The sequence below is a fragment of the Sander lucioperca genome, chromosome 7, assembly GCF_008315115.2.
Source record: "Sander lucioperca isolate FBNREF2018 chromosome 7, SLUC_FBN_1.2, whole genome shotgun sequence".
In the NCBI taxonomy this organism is placed as follows: Eukaryota; Metazoa; Chordata; class Actinopteri; order Perciformes; family Percidae; genus Sander; species Sander lucioperca.
In genome coordinates, this window is record NC_050179.1 from 33,068,299 (window position 1) to 33,093,448 (window position 25,150).

Sequence of the window (25,150 nt, forward strand, 5' to 3'; positions counted from 1 at the left end):
TATTTTTACTTTACTCTTTTCAGTTTTAGTGCATAATGTGTTAAAGTATGTTATAATTATGCCAGTGCACATGCACATCTCAATTTCAAAAGTGTAAAACTGAATACAAAATTGCCAAAATATTTAATAATAAAAACAGTATTTTAAAAAGGGAAAGCAAGACAATTTAAGAAACTGAATAAAATATAACCGGGATAATAAAAATATTTTTTCAAGATAATTCTCCCAAACTTTAAATAATTATATTTAAGAAATAAAAACCAGGATAATAAAAAGATTAAACAGAATAAAATAAAACTATGGTAATATTTCAAAACTAAAAGGTAATGAATACAATATCTTTTCAATTAAAGTGTACTTTAAAATGACGTGTAAAATTAGTGTAAAAAATAAAGATACGCATTTTAACCAATACTTTTCCATGACTTTTTGGCAAATTTCCATGACTATGTATTCCTGAAAATGTCAGTCAACATTATACAATAAGAATAAAAATCTGTGTTAAAAGTTTACCCTCCGAGGTTTAACAATAAAATGAATGACAACTTGTGTGGTTCATAGTTATTTCTGTTTTATCTTTTTGTGCAGGAAACCTTGTGTTTGTTAAAATCGTGCTATATAAATAAAGTGGATTGGATTGGATTCGTAATAACGCGTCCTGAATAGAACGGTGAGGTTAAGATGATGTGAAATACTTTATTAATCACATATTATGCTGTGTAAAAAAAAAAAAAAATAAGTTCCATAACTTTTCCAAAACTTTCTGGGTCTTTTTATGTTTCCAAAACCTTTCCAGGCCTGGAATTTGCATTTTTTTAAATTCCATAACTTTTCCAGGTTTTTTCAAAACTTATGAACCCTGAAAGAATCAAATAAAAATCAGGGGAAAAGATGTATTGAAATCTAATTTAATAATTATAATAAAACCAGGACACGCTGAGTCAGTGATTCAATAACATATTTAATTTTTCAGTGTTTTAGTATAAAAATCCCACCGGCCTGCTGTCGGCTGGTTTCCACTCCCGTTGGCTATAACTGTGGTTTTTCCCAGAGAATCAGCTAAAGTACCAAATCTATTTACACACAACATCCACATCCAGAGGGGCCAAACTAAATAGGAAGTCTACCCAGTGCTACCCTGCCCAAATAAAAACATCAACACTATCACCTCACCTCCCAGATTTAATGCTATTAATCCAAAAAATAAAAACTCACAAAAACAGAAGAGGAAGGGCCTCTACATTTGGCCCCCTCGTGTGCCCGCAGTATTTTTCTTACAATACTCTCTCTATAAAGTAATGCATATACATTTTCTGCTTTACAATAAATTAGTACAGGCACATTCTCTTCTCTCCTACAGCCGACTGTAGCTCTGATCAGGTGGAAAAGATGATTCTGTGACGTTTTATAGAGGACTTGAACTCATCACAGCACACAAACAAAAAGGCTAAAAACCTGAAAAACTGTAAAAAAAAAAAAAAAAAAAAAAAAAAAAACATTAGTGGGCAGCAGATTTTTTGGTTTCGGTGTGAATGATGCACTTTAGGCATTTTAAACTTTGAGAGCATCTATATAGATTTTATATAAATATGTACAAATGAAGAAAAGAAAAAAAAGTAGTCCAGTAAAAACATTCAGGTTAAAAAAAAAAAAAAGAAGCAAACACACAAAAACAATTAATGCCAAAGATGAGAGAACTTGAAGCTTGAGAACTCAATAACTTACAAAAACCGTAAAAAAAAAAAAAGGAGCTGAAATGTTCGTTACAGTATGCATGTTTGTTTTTTTTCTCCGTGTAGAGATAGCACCAGCAGAAACACCGACACCGTCAGTGGATCGTCACCTCCGACTGTATAAATATGTGAACACCAAATGTACCAACAAAAAGGACAAACTGAGGGAGTGAATAAATTAGTGTCAGGCCTTGTACAGGATATTTACAGGAGCTGCTGCAGACGCACACACGCACACTGATGGACATTTTCATGGCAGTGAGATTGTTGCAGCAGTCTTGCAGCACATTTTTAAGGAGGTCAGAGGTCAAACTGACACATTCAACAGGTTTAGACCTGTGATTTTTTTTTTTAGTCCTCACAGCCCAGGTTTGAATTATTTAACTTCTATAACTTCTTGCACCTGCTAACCGAGTCGTTTTCGTTGCATAGCTCTTTGACAAAACAAGATGGACGTCACAAGCTACAGTATTTCGGACAAGGGGGGGAGAGGGTGTGTGTGTGTGTGTGTGTGTGTGTGTGTGTGTGTGTGTGTGTGGGGATGAGACATGAAAACGATCCAGTTCCAGTTTGCAGGAAATGGTAAACATGACAAGTATGTGTGTTTGTTGTGCGTATGAGGCAGAAACTGAGCATCTCTGTCTGTTGTGATGGTTTTCATAACAAAAAGCAAAAAGAGGAGAGATGGATAATGGGAGGATTTCATAGGGAGGGGTGGGGGGGGGAGAAGGGTTCAGTTTGCGACGGCGAGGCCGGTGCTCGGCTCCGGCCCGCCGCTGACACAGTTCAGGTGGTTCATGGCTCGGTCGAAGGCGAGCCGCACAGCTTTTCGGATGCAGGAGGAGCGAGCCTCCCTCAGCTTGAGTTGGTCGAGCGACTGGTTGACCCCGAAGGGAGCCATCTTGGATCTAGGAAGCCATTGCCTGAGGAGAGAGGAAACAAGTGGTCAGCGTGACGACACGAGTGACCTCAAGAGTTTTTATGTTTCTGTCAAATCACTGCGTTCGGCTGACTCGCGATAACGGTTCCTCCGTTCCTCCACACTTGCAACTTTTAAAGTGCTCGCCTAGTACTAGCCTTTAAAGGGCTAGTAGTCCTTACCTAGCTACTGTCAGGGCACGCCCTCATACTCTGCTTCTGACTGGCTAGTAGTCCTTACCTAGGTACTGTCAGGACACGCCCTCATACTCTGCTTCTGACTGGCTAGTAGTCCTTACCTAGCTACTGTCAGGGCACACCCTCATACTCTGCTTCTGACTGGCTAGTAGTCCTTACCTAGGTACTGTCAGGACACGCCCTCATACTCTGCTTCTGACTGGCTAGTAGTCCTTACCTAGGTACTGTCAGGACACGCCCTCATACTCTGCTTCTGACTGGCTAGTAGTCCTTACCTAGGTACTGTCAGGGCACGCCCTCATACTCTGCTTCTGACTGGCTAGTAGTCCTTACCTAGGTACTGTCAGGGCACGCCCTCATACTCTGCTTCTGACTGGCTAGTAGTCCTTACCTAGGTACTGTCAGGACACGCCCTCATACTCTGCTTCTGACTGGCTAGTAGTCCTTACCTAGCTACTGTCAGGACACGCCCTCATACTCTGCTTCTGACTGGCTAGTAGTCCTTACCTAGCTACTGCTCATGTGCGACTCCCAACAAAGATGGAACAGAAGTGAGAGGTCTCTCTGTAGCTAAAACAGAGAGCTCAACACACAGGGTGAAAAGAGGAGCTGCAGCAATGTGCAGTACAACAAAATATGGTGTTTTTTGAAAATTAAACCATGTAAACCTATTCTGATATAACCTCTAAATACAATTATGAACCTGAAAATGAACATTAAGTTGCATAATACGAGCACTTAGTTGTATTTGTCTTTAAAACCCTTTGATTTATTTTTTGTTTTGCTGTTTTTAATGTTCCTATTATTTATTTTATCTTTTGTAAAGCGCGTGATTACATCTTTTTATATGAAATGTGCTACGAAGTTTTTATTATTTCGAAGATTATATAAAATGAGACATCTGTCAAAGAGATGTCAATGTGTACAATGTACTAATGTCAATAGAAATGCTCCCGTATGCTGATGATGCATTTCTATCCCCAGATGACTATGTCAGTGCATTAAAGAAGGGAGTGGATTTGCCAGACTTATCTCTTAAATATAAAACAAAACTGAGTTGATTATCTTTGTTGCCCATAATGAAAAACACAAAAACTTAGTAGTCAGGTGGCTTGTTTGGGGGTTTTCTTGGAAGCAGATCTACATTTTACCAGTGGTATTAACCCTCATGTTGTCTTCGGGTCAAATCTGACCCAGTTTAAAAAAAAAAAATGATATCAGAAAGTATGGGACGTCGAAATAAGTGCCGGAAATGTAAAAAAAATTAAATAAAAAAAAACACGACAAAACGTTGGGAAAAGCAACGAAAAACAAAAGGGAAAAAAGCCTCAAAAACGTCATAAAAGTACCCAAAAAAGTGACAAAAACGTCAGAAAATGCGATAAGAATGTTTAAAAAAAGTGACCAAAATGTTGGAAAAAAAACACAAAACGTCAAATAAAAAACTTTAAAAAAAAAGCGACCAAAAGATTTGATAGGGACAACAAAAGTTCTTTTTTTCATGGTTGACGGGAAGACTACACATCACTGTCAGCCTTTCATCATCTGAAAACAAGTAGTTATGTAAGAGGACTAGTCAAAGCAGGATCCATGCATTCATCTCGAGTCAGTCTTTTCTTTTCTCAGGTCTACCAAAATAAATACTTTGGTTATCAAAACGTGTCCAAAATGGAGAATAGAGTTTTAACAAAGCCTTTTATAAATCCTCTTTTTATTTTTAGTGAGTCGGCGAGTTCCTCACCAGCTGCGCTTGCTGTCGAAGAAGTGGACGAGGAAGAGTTTCTCTGCGGACCTGAACTGCATCCGCTCTCCGGCTTTGAGAACGTCCGGCGGCGGCTGGGGAAGCTCCGCCCCGTTGTGCTGACACCCCGTCCTCCGCGCTCTGGGGTCCATGATCTGTGACGGGCCAATAAAAAAAAAAAAAAAACACAGCGGGATGGAGACTGAGTGAAGCCGCCTCCTCACAGTAACAGGGGGTGGGGCCAGGCAGCCGCAGAGCAAAAAGCCAGCACTCAGAAGGCACAAGCATGCACACACACACACATACACGCACACACACACACACACACACACACACACACACACACACACACACACACACACACACAAGCAGTCCATGATCGGCCAGCTGGAAGCTCCCGCATGGCTGTGTGAGCACAAATCACGAGCTACAGCACGCACGATGGCAGAGGGGGCTGATGGGTAATGAAACATAGAGAGGGACCAGCACTCACTCACCAGGGCGGGGTAGGAGGGATATCCACTACATTTAGCCCAAACTAGTTTAAGAGGCTCCAGAACAAATGGACAAGCAGCCGAGGGCTTCCACACCTCTACAGGAACAACGATAAGCAAGTTATCAAGTAGTCAACTCAACAGTCTAAACACACAGCCATACACACCAGAGGACACACACACACACACACACTAAAGATTACCTTTCAAAAAAAAAAAAAAAAAAGCAATTGATGAGATTCCCGTATGGTCACGTATGGTGTTTTTCCATTACATGGTACCTGCTCGACTCGCCTCAACTCTATTCCCCTTTTTTGGTTTTCCATTATGATAAAAAAGTCCCTGGTACCTGCCAACAGGTACTTCTTTTAGTATCACCTCTGTCGAGGGTCCAAGCGAGCTGAGGTGATACCAAAAGGTGATGTGAAAACCTGCAGACTACTGATTGGTCGGTGAGAATCGTCACTTATTACTGCGTCATCATTGCTAGCGGCAGACGGTCGTATTTTTTTGGGGGGGCTTTTTTCCATTTTATTTCAGAGTGACAGTGGATAGACAGGAAAGGTGGGAGAGAGATGGGGGATGACACGCAGCAAAGGGCCGTAGGTCGGATTCAAACCCGGGCCGCTGCAAAGGACTCAGCCTACATGGAGCGCACGCTCCTACTGGGTGACCTAGAGGTCGCCCCAACCCGCCATTTTTAAATAGTTTAGCCAGCGGTGGGGTTGTTAAGCCAGGAACATAAGGGGGGGGAAGTAAAGATGTCCTGAGCCGATCCAGACATATTTTAATGGATAAAGCAGATCAAATGCTGAGCTCTTTAATGACGGCGAGAGTATTTCACTGCGTATGTAAATGCAGATTTGTGCGTGTGTGAATGTGCAACCTTCAAACACAAAACACAGATTCACTAAGCTCTGAGACTTACCCTCTCTTTATCAAAGATCAGTGTACTGAATGTTTTTAGGCGGCGCTGACCGCCACTTTCACCGGTAAAAAATAAGAAGTATTGCCAGCAGCAGATCAAATCAGCTGTCAAAGGAGCCAGAAACCATATTCGAGAGGCTGAAAACTGCAGTAGTTTTTTACTATTTTTATTTATTTATGACATTAGGGCCCTTAAAGGGAAGTGCAACATACTCCTTTTTATTGTATTTTATTTACTGATGTGTGCACGTTATGCGTTATAGATAAATAGTGCTGTAGAAGTCTGGTTCAATGTTTGTGTTGTGAATTAGGTGTCAATATGCCTGTACTGTACAACAAATTGCCTCTCAGGGACATTAAAGTTTTCCAAGTCTATTCGAGAGGCTGAAAACTGCATTTTCTGCCATTTTTGCATTAAAAAAAAATGACTCAACGATTATTCGAATATCAAAATAGCTGCCGATTACTTTTCTGTCGATCGTCCAGTCGATTAGTTGACTAATCGTCGCCTCTGCAGAAAGAAGCTCCACTCTTCAGCCGTTAAGTGTTTTTGGAGTTCCGACAAATTCATCCGAGTGAGCCGTCGTCTCTCTCGTGGATCACGTAACGTCAATTTCAGGACTCCGAACCTCCCAGGTAAACTTTTACTCATATCAATAATTTGAGTTTATCGACTTCATAGTTGAATCAGGACCTTTTTAGCATTTGAATTGAGGAGCTTGTGAAATGTCAGAGGGGTCCGATTTAGCAGGTGTATTTTGTGTTTAAAAGTTCCACCAGATGTAGCCCTTTAATCTGATGCTACTACCTGCTTACCACCAGTCGGCTCTCAATAAGAACAATAGAGTTTTACACGTTAAACCAAAAGACAATCGGCACAGCAGCTAAAAGACAAACGGAGTGGATAGTGTTTGTTGAGTGGCTGTGACATGAGCTAATAATCCACGGAACCCACAGAAAATAACGGGCGTCCCCTTCACTTCCCCCTTGTCAATCACAGGTTTCCTGTTTCTGGACTCTTTGCACATTTACCACTTCCTATACGGCTAAAAAGGACTTCCGTAGGCCCCTGGACTTCAGTTTGAGACTCAGAGGCCTTTGGTAAAATCCCATTTTCAAGATTTTATTTTAAACGACTTTTAACGTCAGAACTCTGAATGAAAATCGACTTCACTGCTCTTTGGGTCACACGGGTGGAACAGCAAAAAAAAAGAAAGAAAAGTGATGTAAGGAAGAAATAAATAAAAAGTTTTTTTTAATAAGTTTAGTAGACTGGCAGACAGAGAGACAGAGTTGACCAATCAAAGCGTGCCATGCAGTTTCATGCACATTCATCGGATGACAATGAGCCTGAGGCTGCTCTGCTCACCTGGAGAGATCTTTGCAGCTTTTGGGAACTCTCCGTTGTCGATGCAGGCCATCAGCGTGCTTTTGTCGTCCACGGTGCTCCGGCGAGCCGCCGGCGACCGCCCTTTCCCGCTTTTAGACACGATGACGGTGCTGAAAGAGACCGGAGGAAAGCCAGATAAGGAAAATGCTCTTTTAACCCTCCTGGTGTCCTCGGGTCAAATTTGACCCATTTTCAAAAAGTTTCTATATCTCAAATTTGGGTTTCTTTCAACCAAATTGTTAAAACAAAAATGTAGATGGTTCCATACAACTAGTAAAGTAAAGTATCAGTTCACTACTTTCATTGAATTTGGGTGTTGTATTCAATTTTATGGCATTTGGAGAAAAAAAATGATAAAAGAATGTTGAAAAAAATCATCAAAAACATCGGAAGAAGTGCCAAAAAAACTTGGATAAAAGTGAAAAAAACACTGAAAAAAATGCCAAAAACATCGGGGGGGAAAGCGACAAAAGTGTCGGAAAAGACGACCAAAACGTTGACCAAAAAGTTATAATTTTAAATTTTGACCCAGAAAAACAAAAAAGTTGCTTGTTGGACGACGGGAAGACAACACGAGGGTTAAAATCCGTCACAGGACGAAGTTTAGACTAAATGAGGACGTCTCTGCAGCAAGCTTCAGGTCTCTCCTGTTGGTTTGAGTTTATTTCATTATTGCTGCCACCATTACAAATAAAACATGCTTAGTTTCTTGTTAGAATGAGAATACAATAATATTAAGTTTATTTGATATAGCACCTTTTTACAGACAAAGTCCCACAGTGCTTCACATGATAAATATTGTTAAAATACAGTAAGATAAGTGGGAATATTTTAACTACTAGGTCCTTTTCAAGTTATATCTAGATATTTTCATAAATGTTATGTTCAGGGTTCAACATTAGCACCATTTACCAGCCAAATGCTGTTACAATATGCAAGTGGCTGGTAGATTTGCTTCAGTCACCAGCCAAAAAAACAATGGTAATCTATTAAAGTGGCTGGTCAAATTTGAACATTCACTAGCCATTTGGCTGGTGGACGAAAAAGTTAATTTTGAACCCTGGTTATGTTGTTATTACAAAATAGTTTTACATCAAATAATTTGCATGCCGCTTGACCCATCAGCATCACCATGGCTCAAAATGCGGTTTCTCTGTTTCATTATCGCATTGTTGGAATGGTTTAGGGACCAATTATCAGCCTGGCCGATTATCGGGGCTGATATTTGTCAATTTGCAGATCTGTATCTGTGTTTCATGTTATCGATTACAGTTAATGAATTCAAAAGTGCGCTACTTTGGCTCAGCTACAGCTCTGTAAGCAGTCTGCAACACCAACACCTGCGAACAAACCGTTAGCATGTTTAGACTTCAGGAAGCTACTTTTTGTTTTCATTTAGTCATTTCATTGACTGTGTATTATGTTCAGAGTTTCAGTTTTTTTGAGTGATAGTGAAACGACTCCCCGCCCCCCCCTTGAAAGAATGATAAAATTATATAATTATACTATATATTCAAAAAAACATAAGCCAGATAAAGTTCTTTTCACACATACCGGCAATTCACTTCTTGTTCCTCCCTTTAAAAGTTCAACTTATTTTAACTTACGGGCTGGCTGTGTTGCACGCGTGACGTATGCGGAGCTGACGTTCCAACACTACTCTTGCACTGTAACCAGTGAAACTGGCTACACCGGGCGTTGACAGCAGCGCATAGTGGTGCATAAGCTCCACGGAGAGCCGTCTTCTATTTATATTTTTTACGCGAGGTGTGTGCGGGGCTTTGACACAAAAGTGGATCACAACTCATTATTTCTTTTAAATTAAACTACCGATATACAGGAAACGCCTTAATGACTGTGAATGAGCGTATTGGCAGTTTCACTTTGAGAGTTTCTGTTTGTGTTTCTTGTTTCCCTCACCTGCGTCCTCTGATAACAGCTGACAGTAGACTGATGTTTTCACAGCGCTGTGCCGGCTCCAAAAAAACTGAAGAAACGACGACGATCCCAAAGCAAAAGCTCTCCGTCTCGCCTGTGACTCGCAAATGTGCGCGCAGCTGGTGTAGCCGGTTAGAACACATATTCCGCGGCACATACGCTCCGCTAACGGTCCGTGTACGCTACACGTTCAATGTAGCCAAGGTCGCGCAACCATGCCCCTACTTTCAAATGTTACTTACTGTTGCTAAATAGTTGTGTGATGTGTAAATTAATGTTGTTTTTATTTATTCAGCAACACCGCCCCGTTATCGGTTTGATTAACAACTAATAATCTGCATTGCAAAAACCAGTATCGGTCGACCCCTGGAATGGTTTGTTGTGAAGTTGTGCATTTTATTTTTCAGCGATACTGGAACTCTGGATGTTTCCCCGCCTGAACTCACCTCGTGCTGCAGAGGACGCTTCCGCTGGAAGAGATGCTGGACTCGGAAGCACAGCGGCGGCGAGGCTCCAACAGGCGGGGAGACGGCGAGATGTCCTCCTCCTCCTCCACCACGAAACCGTTTGCTATTCCTGAAGGGCCCAAACACAGGAAACATGTCACAGTGTAGAACAGGGTTATGGGCACAACAGTACTCTGATCGTTCAAATGATTCCTTTAACATGTAAGTTTATGTTTTGTCCGGCGAACATGGACAACCGCTCTGAGTCTTTACCTGTACCGAGGCGCTTTATCGGCGACTCCTCGTCCTCCTCGTCGCCGTCGTCGGCGCTGCTGCTGCGTGTTCGTTTCTTCGGCAGGAGGAGCGTCTCCAGTCGAGGGATCACCACCGACAGGAAGGTCTTGGTGCCCAGGGGCAGCGGCGACACGGCGGACGCCTCCTGGGTCTTGGGTGGTTTCTGGGGGCTGGCGCTCTTGGACTTGCGGAAGAGGACGTTGTTCCGTCGGTTGCAGGCACCGGAGGCCTCGGTGTGGATGTTGCCGTTGGGAAGCGGCGGGTCTGGCACGTGCCCGTTGGGCGCGGGCGCTGAGGTAGACGTGTCGGTGTCGCCGCCAAGCTCCACGGGAGCGTGGTCCGTGCTGGGTTTGGCGGCCTTCAGAGGGGGCGGCTCTGAGGCACCGGGCGAGCTGCCGAGCTGCGACAGTGAGGTTAGCAGCTCTAACGTTGGCGGAGGTAAAGGCTTCTCCTCCGGAGGCGTGCAGGGCTCCGCCAGGAGTTCGGGTAGTGGTTTCTGCGCTGACTCGGCGGGGGGCGGGCTTGGCTCCGGGGGGGCGGGTGGCGGCGTTCGGAGGGACTTCTTCAGGCTCATCTCGCTGCGGACCTCCATGATGGTCTTTTTGAGCAGTTTGAGCCTCTTGCTGCGGGACGGGCTGTGCTTCATGGCCGTGCTCAGGTCCAGCTTCTCCAGCAGCGCCTTCAGCTGATCCTCCAGAGGGGTCAGCCGGCGGTAGGCGGGGCTCAGCAGCCGGTCCACTGAGAGACAGACGGTGACATCATCAGACAGTACAACACTGCAGCGCTTTCACGGCTGAGCTGGCTCCAAAAGTAAAAGTTGGCAGCGCCCGTAGCCGGTTTATTTTGGCTTTACTGTACTTTGGTACAGTGGGAGGAAGCGGAGACGCATCGCCCATATAATAGAGCTATATATATAAAGTCTATGATATAATAAGGTTAAATACAAGACTACAAATATGGTGGAGGGGCCTACAACAGGCCTCAGTATTAGGGTTGCACGATATTGACAAAATGTGATATTGTGATATTAAGCATGAATATTGCGATCGATATTCATTTTGATATTCTTAAACATAAAAACACAAAAAGTTATGGGAAAAGACATCAAAATAGATTAAAGAATATCAAAACAACTGTTTTTTTGTACAACCCAAGGGTTTATTTAACCCTCCTGTTGTCCTCGGGTCAAATTTGACCCGTTTTCAAAGTTTGTATATAAGAAAATTTGGGTTTCTTTCAACCACATTCTCAAAGAAATAACGTGGATGGTTCCGTAAAATAAATGATCAGTTCACTACTTTAATTGAATTTGGGTGTTTTATTCAAATTTATAGCATTTTGGGGGGAAAATATTATAGAAGAACATTGAAAAAATGGACAAAATGTCTAAAAAAAAAAAGGATTTAAAAAAATCAGAAAAAAACAAAAACGTCAAAAAAGCGCAAAAAAACCCGACAAAAACATCGGAAAAAGTGACAAAAAACTTGGAAAAAAGTGAGAAAAACGTCAGGAAAAATGAGAAAAAGTATCAACCAATTTTAGTTTTAAATAGTGACCCAGAAAAACTGAAAGTTGCAGGTCGACGGGAAGACAACACAAGGGTTAAACTGACAGTACAACCTGAATAAATAAAGATTTTTTTCGGGATATTACTATGCACTCATCTTACAGTGTCTTGTGGTGTTTTTTGAGGTGAGAAAAGAGGTTGGCTGTATTGCCTCTTACACGCTGTCCCACCATACAGCACGTTTTGCGTAGTGCATTAGCTCGAGCAACATCTGTTGGCTTAAAGCCTAAGTACTTCCATGCTGGCGAGGAGTCATAATGTTGGCTACTAACATTTCCTCTTCCATATCCATAACTTCGTCGTCTCCCTGAGCTACTCGTGTTCTTACTTTTCTGTCCCTTCTTTCCTTTCGCTCCAGACACTCGCTTCGCAGTTCACACTCTCTTTTGGTCCTTTCGCTTCTCTTGCTGCCTCTATCTCCCTCTTTACTCACGCTGTCAAAGTGTGCACCATGACAGGCCAACTGGCCAATGAAATATGCGGGCTCTAAATTGATCACAACACACATTCACCGGCGCATTTCTCCACAAGATAAACAAGTTATTGCATACTTTTTGGGACATTTTCGATAGTGGTATTGCACAAGGTGATATGGCAAAAAACGATACTGAGTCAATATATCGTGCACCCCCTACTCAGTATGGGGGCTTCTTGCTTGACGTTTTAACTACGCCAGTGAAATGTCAAATTTAACCCACTTTCAAAAAGTTTCTATATCAGAAATTTGGGTTTCCTTCAACCAAATTTTTAAAACAAATAACGTGGATGGCTTCCTACAACGCTCTTCACGTTTTATTAAATTTTATAGAATTTGGAGGAAAAAAGTGACAAAAAAGTCTGTGGAAAAGCAACAAAAGTGTTGAAAAAGACGACAAAAATGTTGAAAAAAAACAAAACGTTGCACGGTCGGCAGGAAGACAACACAAGGGTTAATAATCACTCGACTTACCGTCCTCCCAGGAGAAAGGGGGTGGCGTCTCCAGTTTTGGGGCTTCGGGCAGATGCAGCCCACTGGGGAAGTCAAAGCCGATTCTCTCGGCCTCTCTGCGGGCCCGGCGCAGGATGGCGCCGCCGTGGTCCTGCATCCGCTGAGCTGCCTTGTAGAAGAACGTGTCCTTGGCGTTGTACTTCATGCAGTTGAAGATGATGAGGTCGAAGTCGGCCTCGAACTCCTCCAGGCTCCGGTATTCGTGAGCGTCGATGCGTTTCCTCATGGTGGAGAAGTCCATCGGGTTCTTGATGTGGTCCAGGTAGTCAGCAACCTGCCGGAGACGGAGCACAGGACACGTTGGGGGGGCGGCAGAAGATATACAGGGATTCACGTTCGTTACAGACATCAGTTCTCATTTAGAATTAAACGTAACCACGTGATGGGCAGGGTTGGGTACCGAAACCTGGTTTCACTATGGAACCGGTTCCTACGCAACCGGTAGTACTCGGACCGGATTAGAACGCAAATTTCGGTTCCTCATTTCGGTTCCACTTCATGCGTCGACTGAAATATTTTCCCTCCGTCGCTCCGAAACGGACACAAAAATATCACACTTTCTCTGTAGTCTACCGTTAGCTAGCTACCGTAAATGTAGGCTACTTTTAAAATGCCATATTTTCCCTCTGGGGTCACCAAAACAGACGTAAAAGCATATTAACCATTCACTGCACGCGATCGCTAGTAAACATATTACATCTTTGATGTCATTTTTCAAGAATCGGTATCGTTTTAAACAGTACCGGTTCGGCACCAGAATCGTAAAAATCCAAACGATACCCAACCCTAGAGATGGGTCAAGCTTTCGTTGGCTAGCACGGTCAACACTTCCTTTGGTTGTTACACAATAAAGGTCAACCCCTGTCCTCACATTAAAACACAGGCAGGACGTGATGTGTTAGAATCCACAGTAGCTTCATCTTTAAGCAGAAAGTAACAGCTACCAACTAGGTCTGCGCAATCACAATTGTATCGAAATCGCAATAGGGACTAGTGCAAAAATCCAAATGGCAAGGGGGCGCAATATCGTTACAGACAAAATATGTGTCAAACCATTCTGAATTAAGGACTCAGTGCTGCAGAGACGTCCCAGACTACAAATCGTATCCTACAGACTAAAGTTGTTGTTTGTGTAACAGATCCTCGCAAAAACTATAATTTCCCTCCGATATCGCAATCACAAGATCAGTCAAAATAATCGCAATCAGATATTTTCTTCATACCGTGCAGCCCTACTACCAACTTGTGGTTTTAGTAGCCGATGAGTAATCGGTAAAAACCCTGGTTGATGTAACAGTCAAATTAACGTTAACAATTTGTTGCACATTGAAAGCGTTTCCTAGACTGGGTAAACCCAGCCCGATCTGCCGGTGATTTGATTTCTCCCTGCAGCTCAGGCTGGAAACTTGTATGTTTATCTATCCTGCTTCCGTTACAAATAAGCGGAGACCAATCACAAACCGGCTTATCCACCTGGCGTGCTATTGGCGGGTTTAACACGATGACGATAGAGAAGCGACGGCAAGCAGCTTCTTGTTTACATTCAACGTGGCGGCCACCGAAGCGCAGCAACCCGTTGATGCCGCTGTCGCTGCTACGTCACCCGGATCGTTGGTCTGATTGGTTGAAGGACTATCCAATTGCGTACAGAGTCATGTGAACTATGCCCGTTGATCACGCCTCTTGCGCAGTAGAAAATACAGAGCAGACTCCCCAGACTTTGGTCTAGTGATAAGCCTGACTAAGCATTTCCTGGACATTTTGGTCTATTTAGTTACTTTCCAGGACTTGAATGTAAATCACATCATATACCAGATGTAGTAACCCTGGCTGCTGACCGTTATGGGACCATAGCATGCGACAATGTAATCGATGGACAGTAAAGCAGATTGTTAATTGATAAATGGTGGCAGACCTCCTTGATGTTGACGGGCTGGGCGAAGATACTGTACTGGTCCTTCTCCTGCAGCTGGCTGAGCACGGCTCTCAGCAGGATGTTGAAGGGGGTCAGCTGACTCTCCAGCGCCGACTGCTGCAGCTTCATCTGACGGGAGAACACGCGCACAAAGTCAAAACTGTGTCCCCTTTCCTTGTTGGGAATGTTCCAGAGGTCAGTGTTGATTGTACAAACAGTCAATGACAGCGGTACATTGGGGGTGTTTGAGGTCATATTTGTGAGCACAACGCTCTCTTCACATTCAGTCTGAATACACCTGACTTATCAGCAGGTCCACATAAAATCTGTAAGTAAAACGAGAAAAGTAGAACTTTGCTAAAAAAAAATGCGGCTTTGTTGAACACATGTCCACCCCACAGACACCTTTCTGCAGATTTTCATTCTGGATCACTGCTGAGAACATCCGCAGAAAACCCCCGCAGATTCCATTCAGGTCTGCGAAATCTGGGAGGTTTTGGTGAAAGACAGCCACTACGCCATGATGAATAAACTACAGGGCTTTCCCTGCCATTATAAGTCTTAGGTGCAGCACCTGAGCTGAATGAATGCGGCAAAAACAGTGACAAAAGAACCAAACTAACAAAGACTTTTCTCAGATCTAATGATTGTAGTTGGACTTCTTTAGCAAGTTTTGTCTTGAAGTTGTTATGTATTATCTGCTCTAGCTTTCCCCACATTTTAGACACGGATATGGTGATAATAATGGTCCAAAATTATGTCAAATTGCATTTTTTTTTATTGAAAAACATCAAATCTTGTTGAGGAAAGACCCCCAAACCCTCCGCCAAATATGCGCACCCAAGTCTTCCACAAACCTAGGGGAAACACCGAATAACATTACTTATTTAAGCTGATAAAGTGTGAACAACAAACCTTTACTAAAAGAAATTTCTCATGGATGCAGGCAGGTGGTTGGAAATAAATCAAAAAATATCCAGACAGGAAACCCCTTTTTCGGCATTATTCGCAGATACTTTGATTTCAAATAAAAATTGGAGTAAAAAAAAAAAAAAAGGAGAAACGGGGAAGCGGTAAATGGTGACGTGACTCTACCTCCTCTCTCTTCAGCTTCTCTCTCTTCCTGATGAGCTCCAGCAGCAGGCGCGCTCGCTCCAGGTCGTGGCGGAGGCGGTGCCACTCTTTCAGCTGCTCCTTCAGCGCCTGGTTCGACTCGGCGCGGTCCTGCGGAGAACAGACAAACTTCAAGTCAGTAAAGCGTTGACACTAAAGGATCCTACGTAACTGGTAGTACTCGGACCGGATTGGAACACAAATTTCGGTTAATCATTTCGGTTCACGCCATATTTTCCCTCTGGGCTCACCAAAACGGACGTAAAAGCATATTGACCATTCACTGCACGTGATCGCTAGTAAACATATTACATCTTTGATGTCGTTTTTCTAGAATCGGTTTAGGAATCGAAGTACCGGTTCGGCATCGGAATCGTAAAAATTCAAACGGTATCCAACCCTAGTCGTGATTTGATTTGAGACCGTTATGAAAATTGATTCCTTCCCCAGAATCGATATTTATTTTATCTACCAGTGATTCAACTCAATGGTTTCTGTTTACACACGGTGCTGCCGACGGCGAATACATCTTCAGTCTCCAGCTAAACCAACAGAAAGCAGAAAATCCGTGTCATGTACTTCTTAAATGAAATAAATGTCAGACTGAGTCCCTAACACGTGATGTGTATTCTTAGAAAACAATTCGTTTTTGAGAAATGTCTCGTGATTTATTGTCTCTAGAAGTTTATTATTCAACTTTTGTTTTTGTTAAACAAGGAAAAGAAATTCGCAATGCTATCGAACCGCAATACTATTAGAATTGCAAATAAATGAAAATCGCAATACAAATCGAAACGGCACCCGTGTATTAGGGGTGCATGATATATCGACTCTATCGTTATCGCGATATCACGATGCGCAATATTATATTGAAAGTGTCGCGATAAGTATGCAATATTTTGTTTATTTCGTGGAGCGCTGCGTCCCGTCCGTTGGCTGTGTGGCTTAGTTGTGTTTGATTTAGAGGCCGCTTGAAACGCTATAATGATCATGTTTCATTGGCCAGTTACCGTGCCACCTGCACGTGTTAGATCACGTCAGCTCACGGGTCCACTACGTGACTAACCCTATAGAGCGTACCACGTGACGTGTGTGCGTATTTCGACAGAGTGACAGTGTAAGTGAAGAATTGGATAGAGACAAAAAAATTTGAATGCATCAGTGAAGTGAAAGAAAAGAAAGGACCTAAAGAGAGAGCGAAGGGAGTGAGTGGAGCAAAAGAAAGAACACAAAAGTAAGAAAATGAGTGTTGGAGAAGACGAAATAACAGAGATTGAAGAGGAAACTTTAGTGGCCAAAAGTAATCCCATCCCGCATCTATTTCTCACCGGTAGCTATCCCGCAACTTTATAAAAGGTGTTTATATGAGGCAGAGTTTGGAGTCGGAAATATAGAATATGTTTCATCCACGACCGACCTGTGGTCCAGCCACACTACGGAGCCGTGCATAAGTCTCAGTGTGCACTATATATTTTGATTCGCTTTCCCATAACTTTTGTAATTTTACATATGTTTAAAAATATCTAAATTAATATCGATTTCGCAATGTTCATAATCGATATCGCAATATCACATTTTGTCAATATCGTGCAACCCTACCGTGCATCGGGAAAGAATCGAAACAGGACAAAAGCACTTCGTCCCAGCCCTACTAAAAGTTATTGTTCCACGGCGAGCGTCGGCAGCACTGACCATTGGCTTGACTTTGGGCGGATGAGGGTTGGCCTGCAGCCGGCGGATCAGCGGCACGTTGTTCCTCGACTGCCTCTTCTGCACCCAGTAGCTCAGCACCCGCTCCACAAACACCCGCTTCCTCTGGACTGCCACCTGGTTCAGGATGGTGTCGAAACTGACCCACGGGGGAAACAGGGGAGATAATAATCAATAAATAATCATCAGTTCCTAAGGGATAACCTGATCAGAAACACAACCTCCTATCTCAGGTTCAGGTTACTTTACTGGTCCCAGTAGGTAAACTAGGTTTACAGTCTAAGAGGCAGGAGATCCTTAAAACTTTGTAGACCACCACATAACATGCAACACACAAAACATTAAAACATATAAACCAGACAGTAGAACATGGATTAAAAAACAGTACATGACCACATTGACTTGTGCAGTTATATGCAGAAATTCTACAGCTAGTACATGACCAAGGTGCTTGTGCGTTGTGTGCAAGTCATTCTACAGTCTGTTTAATAGAGTGATTGCCGCTGGGACAAAACGTTTTTTTAAATCTTGTAGTTCTACAACCAGGGACTATTAGCCTCCGTCCAGAGGGGGGATACTGGAATTCCCTATTCAAAGGGTGTAGGCTATCTTCTAAGATGGCCATAGCTATCTGCTGTAGTTGTTTAGCGTACAGGGATGTGTGGAGGAGGGGGGCAGCTGAGACTCACCAGTCAGCTGACTTGACCATCTATAGAATTTGATTTAGGCGATTCTTGTGCTTAACTGAAACACACCCAAAGCATGACTCTAAGGAGAAACATATGATGGATTCGATAAAAGCCTGATAAAATAATGTCTTGTGTATATGAAAATGGTAACATTTTCTCAAGCAGCATAGGCGCTGTTGTCCTTTTTTACAGACCGCTTATCTAACAAGCTTTACATGTTTGTTCCGTGTCTTTATATCTGTAATAGGTTGTAATCAGGATCACGACCCGTCACCGTGTTACAGATATTAACTCGGTGAGTAGTCGTTATTACAAAAAAAGACTGTAGTTGTAATGAACCAGAATGAACGTGAATGCAGCTTCATGCAAAGTTATTTAATTTGTCAAAAATGTTCTTACCTAAACTAGATCTGGTTGTTACTAATACTGATTGTATAGATTTGTGGACCTGATCAGAAACAAGACTGTAGAAAAATAAACTTACTGACCTGTAATTTTTTTTTAAATCTGGAGCTCTAAGTGACTAGGAACTGAGTGGACCCGTGAATTACTGCAGTAATATTGGATCAGGATGTTGGGAAAACTAAAACTTGTTCTGACTAATAGTGGTAATAAAAATAACTAATGTTGTGTTAACCAGACAGTATATTCTATTTCCAGGTTTGCATTGTATTGTGATGCATTGCTTCTCTGATTTTCCTGTGTATATTTTAGTGGTTACTGACGCAACTGTCTAAAGTATGCATTGACTCCTGAAACCTGACAGTGTGCTGGAGTTCATTGGGAAACTATTCTTTTAAACTCAGGAGTTAGAAAGTCTATTCAGATGAAGTTAAAACTGAGAGAGAAAAACACACTTGAGTCGACCGAGTACTGATTATTAATTCATGTGAGAGATGCATTCTGGGAGTCTTGTTAGAAGTTTTTTTCCAACGTTTTGGGCAATTGTTTTTTGGCGTTTTTTCAAGTTTTTTGTCACTTGTTCCGATGTTTTTGTTGAATTTTTTTTTTCTGCGTTTTTTTTTTTCAAATTTTGAAGCTTTTTCTGACATTTTTGTCACTTTTTTTTCAACATTCTTTCATCGGTTATTTTTCAAATGCTATCAAATTGAATAAAACACCCAAATTCAATGAAAGTAGTAAACTGATCATTTATGTGTTGTACGGAACCATCCACGTTATTTTTTTGGTTGAAAGAAACCCAAATTTCTGATATAGAAACTTTTTGAAAATGGGTCAAATTTGACCCGAGAACAACAAGACTCCCAGAATGCATCTCTCACATGAATTAACAATCAACACTCAGTCGACTCAAGTGTGTTTTTCTCTCTCAGTTTTAACTTCAGCTGAATAAACCTAGTTTGCCGCTTACCTTGAGGCAGTGATGCTGGGCCCAGAGTTGTTGGGGGTCTCAGGTTCCGGTTCTGGTTCAGGCTCCCCTCTCTTACTCTTCTTCTTGTGCCAGCCCTTGGCCCGGGACTTCCCCCTCTTTTCGGCCCTCTTGTGGCAGGCGCCGTTTTTCGGATGGGGCTCCTCGTAGATGTTGAGCTGCCGGCAGTCGCAGCCTTCGGGCGTGTGGCTGCAGCAGTAGGCCGTCTTCTTCACGGAGAAGGTGGCGCCGCCGGACGGCGTCACCTCTTTGACGGGCTCCATCTTCATGTAGAGGCCGGCCTTCTGGGCACAGCTGACGTGGAAGGCGGTGTAGCAGTTGATCTTGTCGCACTGAATGCACGCCCCGGCGCCCTTCTCCTTGCACAGGTAGCAGGTGAGCTTCCAGCGCGCTGGCGGGATGTTGCTGACGCCGTCGATGGGCTCGATAAAAACCGTGTCGGAGAAGCCGACCTCGGGCACCCACAGAGCGCACACCACGTGGCCCCAGCGCTCGTCGTCGGTCTTCTTCAGGGCGCCGCCTCGGTTGGGGCAGAAGACGCAGTCGGCGGGCCGCGACGGACACTGCAGGCAGTGGCGGCACAGCCACTGGCCCTCGGGGACGTACGGCACACCGTAGCACTCCTGGTGCACGGCGATGTTGCAGGAGTCGCAGAAGAGGATGACGTTGCTGTCGGCGCCGTCGCCGTCCATGCAGATGCAGCAGACGGCGTCCTCGTCCACCAGCGACTGCAGGTCGCTCTGGCCCTGCGTGGCCGCGTGCGACTCCTTCTCGAAGCGGTCCATGAGGAACTCGAACAGGTTGTAGGACACCTGGCTGACGCCCTCGCTCTTCCTCTTGTCGTTGAGGAGCTCCAGCCAGGCGTAGTCCTCCTCGTCCATGTCGTACTCCACCTCGTCGTCCAGCTCCTCCTCCGTCCGCTCCGTGTACTTGAAGTACGCCGCCGGCCGCCTCGGCACCACCGGCAGGTTGTATTCAACCGTTCTAACCTTCGGCTCCAACAGGCCGCCGGTGCTGCCGTGCGTTGCGGTGGGGGTGCCGCCGCCGCCGGCGTGCGAAGCCACGAGCGCCGCGTTCTTCTTCTGCTGGTTGTTTTTCAGGCGCACCGAGCGCACCAGGACCTGCTGGGGCTTCTCGTTGTTCTCCTTGTTGCTGTTGCACTCCATGATCTCCTGCGCCGTGGGGTCGTCGTCGGTGATGACGTCCAGCTTGTCGTAGATGCTGAGCCGGTGCACGCGGCCGTCCACCTCCAGCTCCACGATCCGCTGGGCCTGGGCGTACGTCAGCGTCTCCCGGTTGGGCGACGGCTTGATGGGAGACGAGTCCCTCTTCAGCACCGAAGGTCTGTGATGTCGACTCTTCTTCTTCATCTTGAAGCCGTAAAGACCCTGAAACACCAGGCAGACTTTAGCAACGTTGTCAGTAGGGTCGCACGATATCGACTAAATGTGATATTGCGATATCGATATTAATTTCAATATTTTTTTAAACATATGTAAAATTACAAAAGTTACGGGAAAACGCATCAGAAGAGATTCATAACAAATACAACACAAGGTTTATGTCTACAGAACAGGACATGTTCTACTGGTTGGACAGTATAAATATATAAATAAGGACCACGTCTACAGAACAGGACATGTTCTACTGGTTGGACAGTATAAAATACATAAATAAAGAGAACAGGACACAACTTTTCTTTCACTTTTGATTCGTTCCGTGGTACGCTTTAGGCCTGCAGGATTAATCGTTATAAAATCGCGATCTCGATTCACCCTGTTCACGATTTAATTTTTAAATAACTTTTAAATAACTTTTTTTATTTAAAAAAAAAAAAAAAATCTACTCATTTAATTTTACAAGCCGACTGCATCACAAACGCTACTACTTTCTTCTGTGAGTTTTAAACATAGACTGTATAAAAAAGGTTTTAAAGCGCTCCCAAGCGCTGCAGTGCTCTCCCTTCTCTTCATTGAAGCCTCTGTGTTTACAGGCTCGTGGTGATGCGTAATGTGCTATAGGTGCCAAAAAAAATCTATGTTTGGTACTGCCAATTTGTTTTGTTTTGTCATGGTTGATGTGTGCAATAAACATTACACTTCGTGAGAAAAAAAAATCGTGCCAGAGAATCGTGATATCAACTCTAAGCTAAAAAAAATCGTGATTCATATTTTCCCCCCAAGTCGTGCAGGCCTAGTACGCTCCATAGGGTTTGTCACGTAGTGGACCCGTGCGCTGACGTGCACTAACGTGCAGGTGGCACGGTAACTGGCCAATGAAACATGATCATTATAGCGTCTCAAGCGGCCTCTAAATCAAACACAACTAAACCACACAGCCAACGGACGGGACGCAGCGCTCCACAAAATACACTAAATATTGCATACTTATCGCGACACGTTCGACATAATATTGCGCAACGTGATATCGCGATAACGATATCCAGTCGATATATCATGCACCCCTAGTTGTCAGTGACCCACTTACGTGATGTTGTGGCAGCAACTGACGAGTTTGTGAAGCAACAACCAGCACGTTGGATCCACCAAAACCTGCAGTAATGATTAACCCCCTTAACCCTGAGGGAACAATGATGGGCAGCTAACGTGTTTACACAAGGATGTCATCACCTCTTCCCACCTTAAATCATAGACGACCAGAGAATTATGTAAAGAAATACACCGCTTTTTATCTCTGTGAGTGAGTCATTTTAGTTCCAGTGTGGTTTACTTGTTCTGCAAACTGTGAACTATCAATTTATTACTGATGCAATAGGGCTGGGCAATATATCGACATGGTCTTAAATTTTGGATATCGTTCCTGGTTTTGAAGGCTGCATTACAGTAAAGGGATGTCATTTTCTGAACCTACCAAACTTACTACCCATTTTATTATTTGCCTTTACCCACAAAGTCATTGTTTCCACACTCTCGTTGTGTTAATATTTCGTGAAAGCACAAATAGCCAACTCTACAAAGTTGGAGCAACATTGACATCGATGTATTTGGTCAAAAATAACGGGGTGTTAGATTTTCTCCACCTCGCCCAGCTTTATAATGCCGTGTAGTGCGTCTGTTACGTGGTACAGTCTCATCTGCCCATATAAATCTCTCTCGTTTGGTGATGCCGATTATGCAATTGACCTGACTACATAAAGGCTGGTTATTGTTAAAATCTTGTTTTGATATCTGTGCCGCCATAATAACCGTACTTATACAGACCATTTCCAATACTAATTCCTTTCCTCCTGAAACTAAATATGCTAATCTGTTAAATGTATCAGTGTTAAATAGACAGAATTGCCTGAATGGAATAAAGTGTAGAGTTAAGAGTTTCCTGATTACAATCAGGAATTATTCAATCAAAAAATGCAAAAAAAGATTCTGAATCTTACCAAATTTCCACACCTTCATATAAGAGGGTTTCCACATGAGCGTTAGACCGCTACGTCAAGTGATTTGTACAAAAACGACTGTAAGAAGTCTTGAAAAAACTGCTGTGGCTTTTATGGCGTTTTTCCATTACATGGTACCTGGTCCACTTGCCTCGACTCTACTCGCTTTTTTGGGTTTTCAATTACGAAATAAAGTCCCTGGTACTAGCTAACAGGTACTTTTTTTTTAGTATCACCTCCGGCACTGCGGCAGAGTCAAGTCAAGCAGGTATAACGTGATGGAAAAACGCCATTATAGACCATGTTAGGGGCTTAAATAGCAGAGCTTGTCTGCATCGACAGCAATGATAGATTGGCGGCCGGCTGGTACCAATCTTGTGTAACAGTTAGCCTAAACGGCAACAACAAATATGCTTTTGAAAACCTTTTAGGCTAGAAATAGGCAATGCAGAAATGGAATCTTGGTTTATATTTGATCAGCGCTGTCTAGTTTAATTAGAGTTGTTCACCGCCGATGACTACCGAGCAGCGTCTAGCTTCAAAATTCCAAGTTGGCGGCGCCCATTTCCGGGATATTTTGGCTTCACACGCGTCGTCCATCTTTATGTACAGTCTACGGATTGCAACATTAATGTGATCCAAAATTAGGAAGACATTCTTAACAACATCGGCAACCAAGAACGTATGTAAAATCTAAACACGGAGAGGCGTCTTCCATATTTATATAATGTTACAGTCTATACAGCAACAGCTGTAGCATCAGTAGAAATACTCCAAGTGACGCAAAACGCATCACTTGGAGTTTTTCTGCTGACCTGTGAGTAGGGAGATCTGGGTACTGGTAAGATGGTGTAAAGTTTAACCTAATTAATTTACATATACTACCAATATTATTATCATACAAAGTTGTTTGAATATCGGGCAAAGCATCCCTTTAAAGGGGGCGGAAACCGACTGTGATAACGGTTCGCTGAGTGAATGACAGAAATGCACAGAGCAGCACACCTCCGCACCGAGCCGAGCCTACGGGCGGCTCAGCTAGCCTGACTGAAGCCGCCGAGAGCTGCTTGTTGTTGGATATCATCGGCTAACAGCAGCTGCGGCTCGTTCGGTTTCTCTCGGTTAAATTGTGCATGCTGGCCACCAGCTAACGTTAGCACCTATTTACCAAACCACAACGTTGATCTTTGTTATTAATCGAGACAGCTTTTAAAGTGGTGTGCCAAACACAGATCTGTTGTTGGCTACACTAAAAGACGACCTGGTGGTGTCTTCCGATCAGACGGCGGCCTCTCTGGTGGCCAGTTAAACGCAGTAGGACACTCCGTCCACAAACTGGGCTAACGTTAGCCTGCTAGCATTACAACTGAAGGGGGGAGGAAATATGGCGACCAACACAACAAGAAACTGCCTCGTTCGGAAAAAGGGTGCTTTTCCTATGAGCAGCGCGGACTGGTTTTGGATTCAAACCAGCCCAGACTGTAGCGGGTTTATATTAAAGAGATATGGGCAGAGTGAGGCTGAACTTACCTCGGTATTATCACGAATTCAGCTTATAAAAACAGCAGCAATGGCGGTGCGGCCTGCGGAGCGAAGCGGCAGTTAAATCCACATTCAGTCCGTTCATCCAACGGCGGCTGCGGCTCGCGCTGAACCGAGTTAAACTTGAGAGTGGCCGACAGGTATCCAGGGCGACGGAGCCAGTTTCAGAGTGTTATTGATCAGTTGATCAGGATAAATACTGATCAATATAGGGCTGTTTGGAAGCAGTTAGAAGCGGCAGAGCTCAGCGGCTGCCCGAGCTTCTCTTCCCCCAACAACAATGCGGTTGTGTGAGATCTTACGTCGTCGTGACGTCACCGCGTACAAACGAAACCCGGAAGTGGCTTCTGGCTTCACTACCATGGAACTGTAGAGTACAAGTTCTTTTAATACATCCATGGTATTAATTATATACAGTCTATGGGTACAAGTAGGAACGTTACTTGGTTATTTGGTGCGTTGAAGGCTTTTCGTCTTTTGCAGTTTGGTATTTGCTGCTACCAGCAGCGGAACGTAATTAGAGGTACTTGAGCATTTACATTTTAAGCAACTTTATAACGTTACTTCAACTGCACTACATCTGAGAGGTAAATATTGTACTTTTTTACTCCACTACATTTGTCTGACAGCTTTAGTTACTTTTCAGATGAGTTTCCATCCCCTTCCTGTCCAGTGAAAACCACGTATCTCCAGATGTTTTGAGATAAACTGAAGGATGAAGAGTGTTCCTTAATGTCTTTTGTAATTCTTTTTTATTTTTTGT

At 43.5% G+C, this 25,150-nt stretch overlaps 1 protein-coding gene across 4 annotated transcripts; it reads right to left on the reverse strand.

Moving 5' to 3' along the window:
* Nucleotides 1–941: 941 nt before the first annotated feature.
* On the reverse strand, nucleotides 942–24,691 carry LOC116036254 (bromodomain-containing protein 1-like). 4 transcript variants are annotated; one of them, XM_031279726.2, is made up of 12 exons: nucleotides 24,376–24,690; nucleotides 19,434–20,839; nucleotides 17,355–17,511; nucleotides 15,645–15,773; nucleotides 14,550–14,678; nucleotides 12,596–12,908; nucleotides 10,059–10,817; nucleotides 9,786–9,915; nucleotides 7,381–7,511; nucleotides 5,088–5,182; nucleotides 4,591–4,745; nucleotides 942–2,656 (listed from the first exon to the last, which is right to left on the reverse strand). In XM_031279726.2, exons 2-12 carry the CDS (start codon nucleotides 20,819–20,821, stop codon nucleotides 2,467–2,469), a joined length of 3,576 nt encoding a protein of 1,191 aa, XP_031135586.2. In that variant the 5' UTR covers nucleotides 20,822–20,839; nucleotides 24,376–24,690; the 3' UTR covers nucleotides 942–2,466. The 4 variants fall into 4 exon arrangements, with proteins under 4 accessions (XP_031135586.2, XP_035858897.1, XP_035858898.1 ...); XM_036003004.1 differs by having other exon boundaries at nucleotides 4,591–5,182; nucleotides 24,376–24,691; XM_036003005.1 differs by lacking the exon at nucleotides 5,088–5,182 and having other exon boundaries at nucleotides 24,376–24,689.
* Between the last annotated feature and the right edge of the window lie 459 nt (nucleotides 24,692–25,150).

Coding starts and splice junctions, on each gene's coding strand:
- LOC116036254 (XM_036003004.1), bottom strand. CDS start 20,821: ATGAAGAAGAAGAGTCGACATCACAGACCTTCGGTGCTGAAGAGGGAC. Junction 12,909..14,549: donor AGCCCGTCAACATCAAGGAG/GTCTGCCACCAT, acceptor CGTCTCCGGCAG/GTTGCTGACTACCTGGACCA. Junction 10,818..12,595: donor CCCTTTCTCCTGGGAGGACG/GTAAGTCGAGTG, acceptor TCTGTCTCTCAG/TGGACCGGCTGCTGAGCCCC.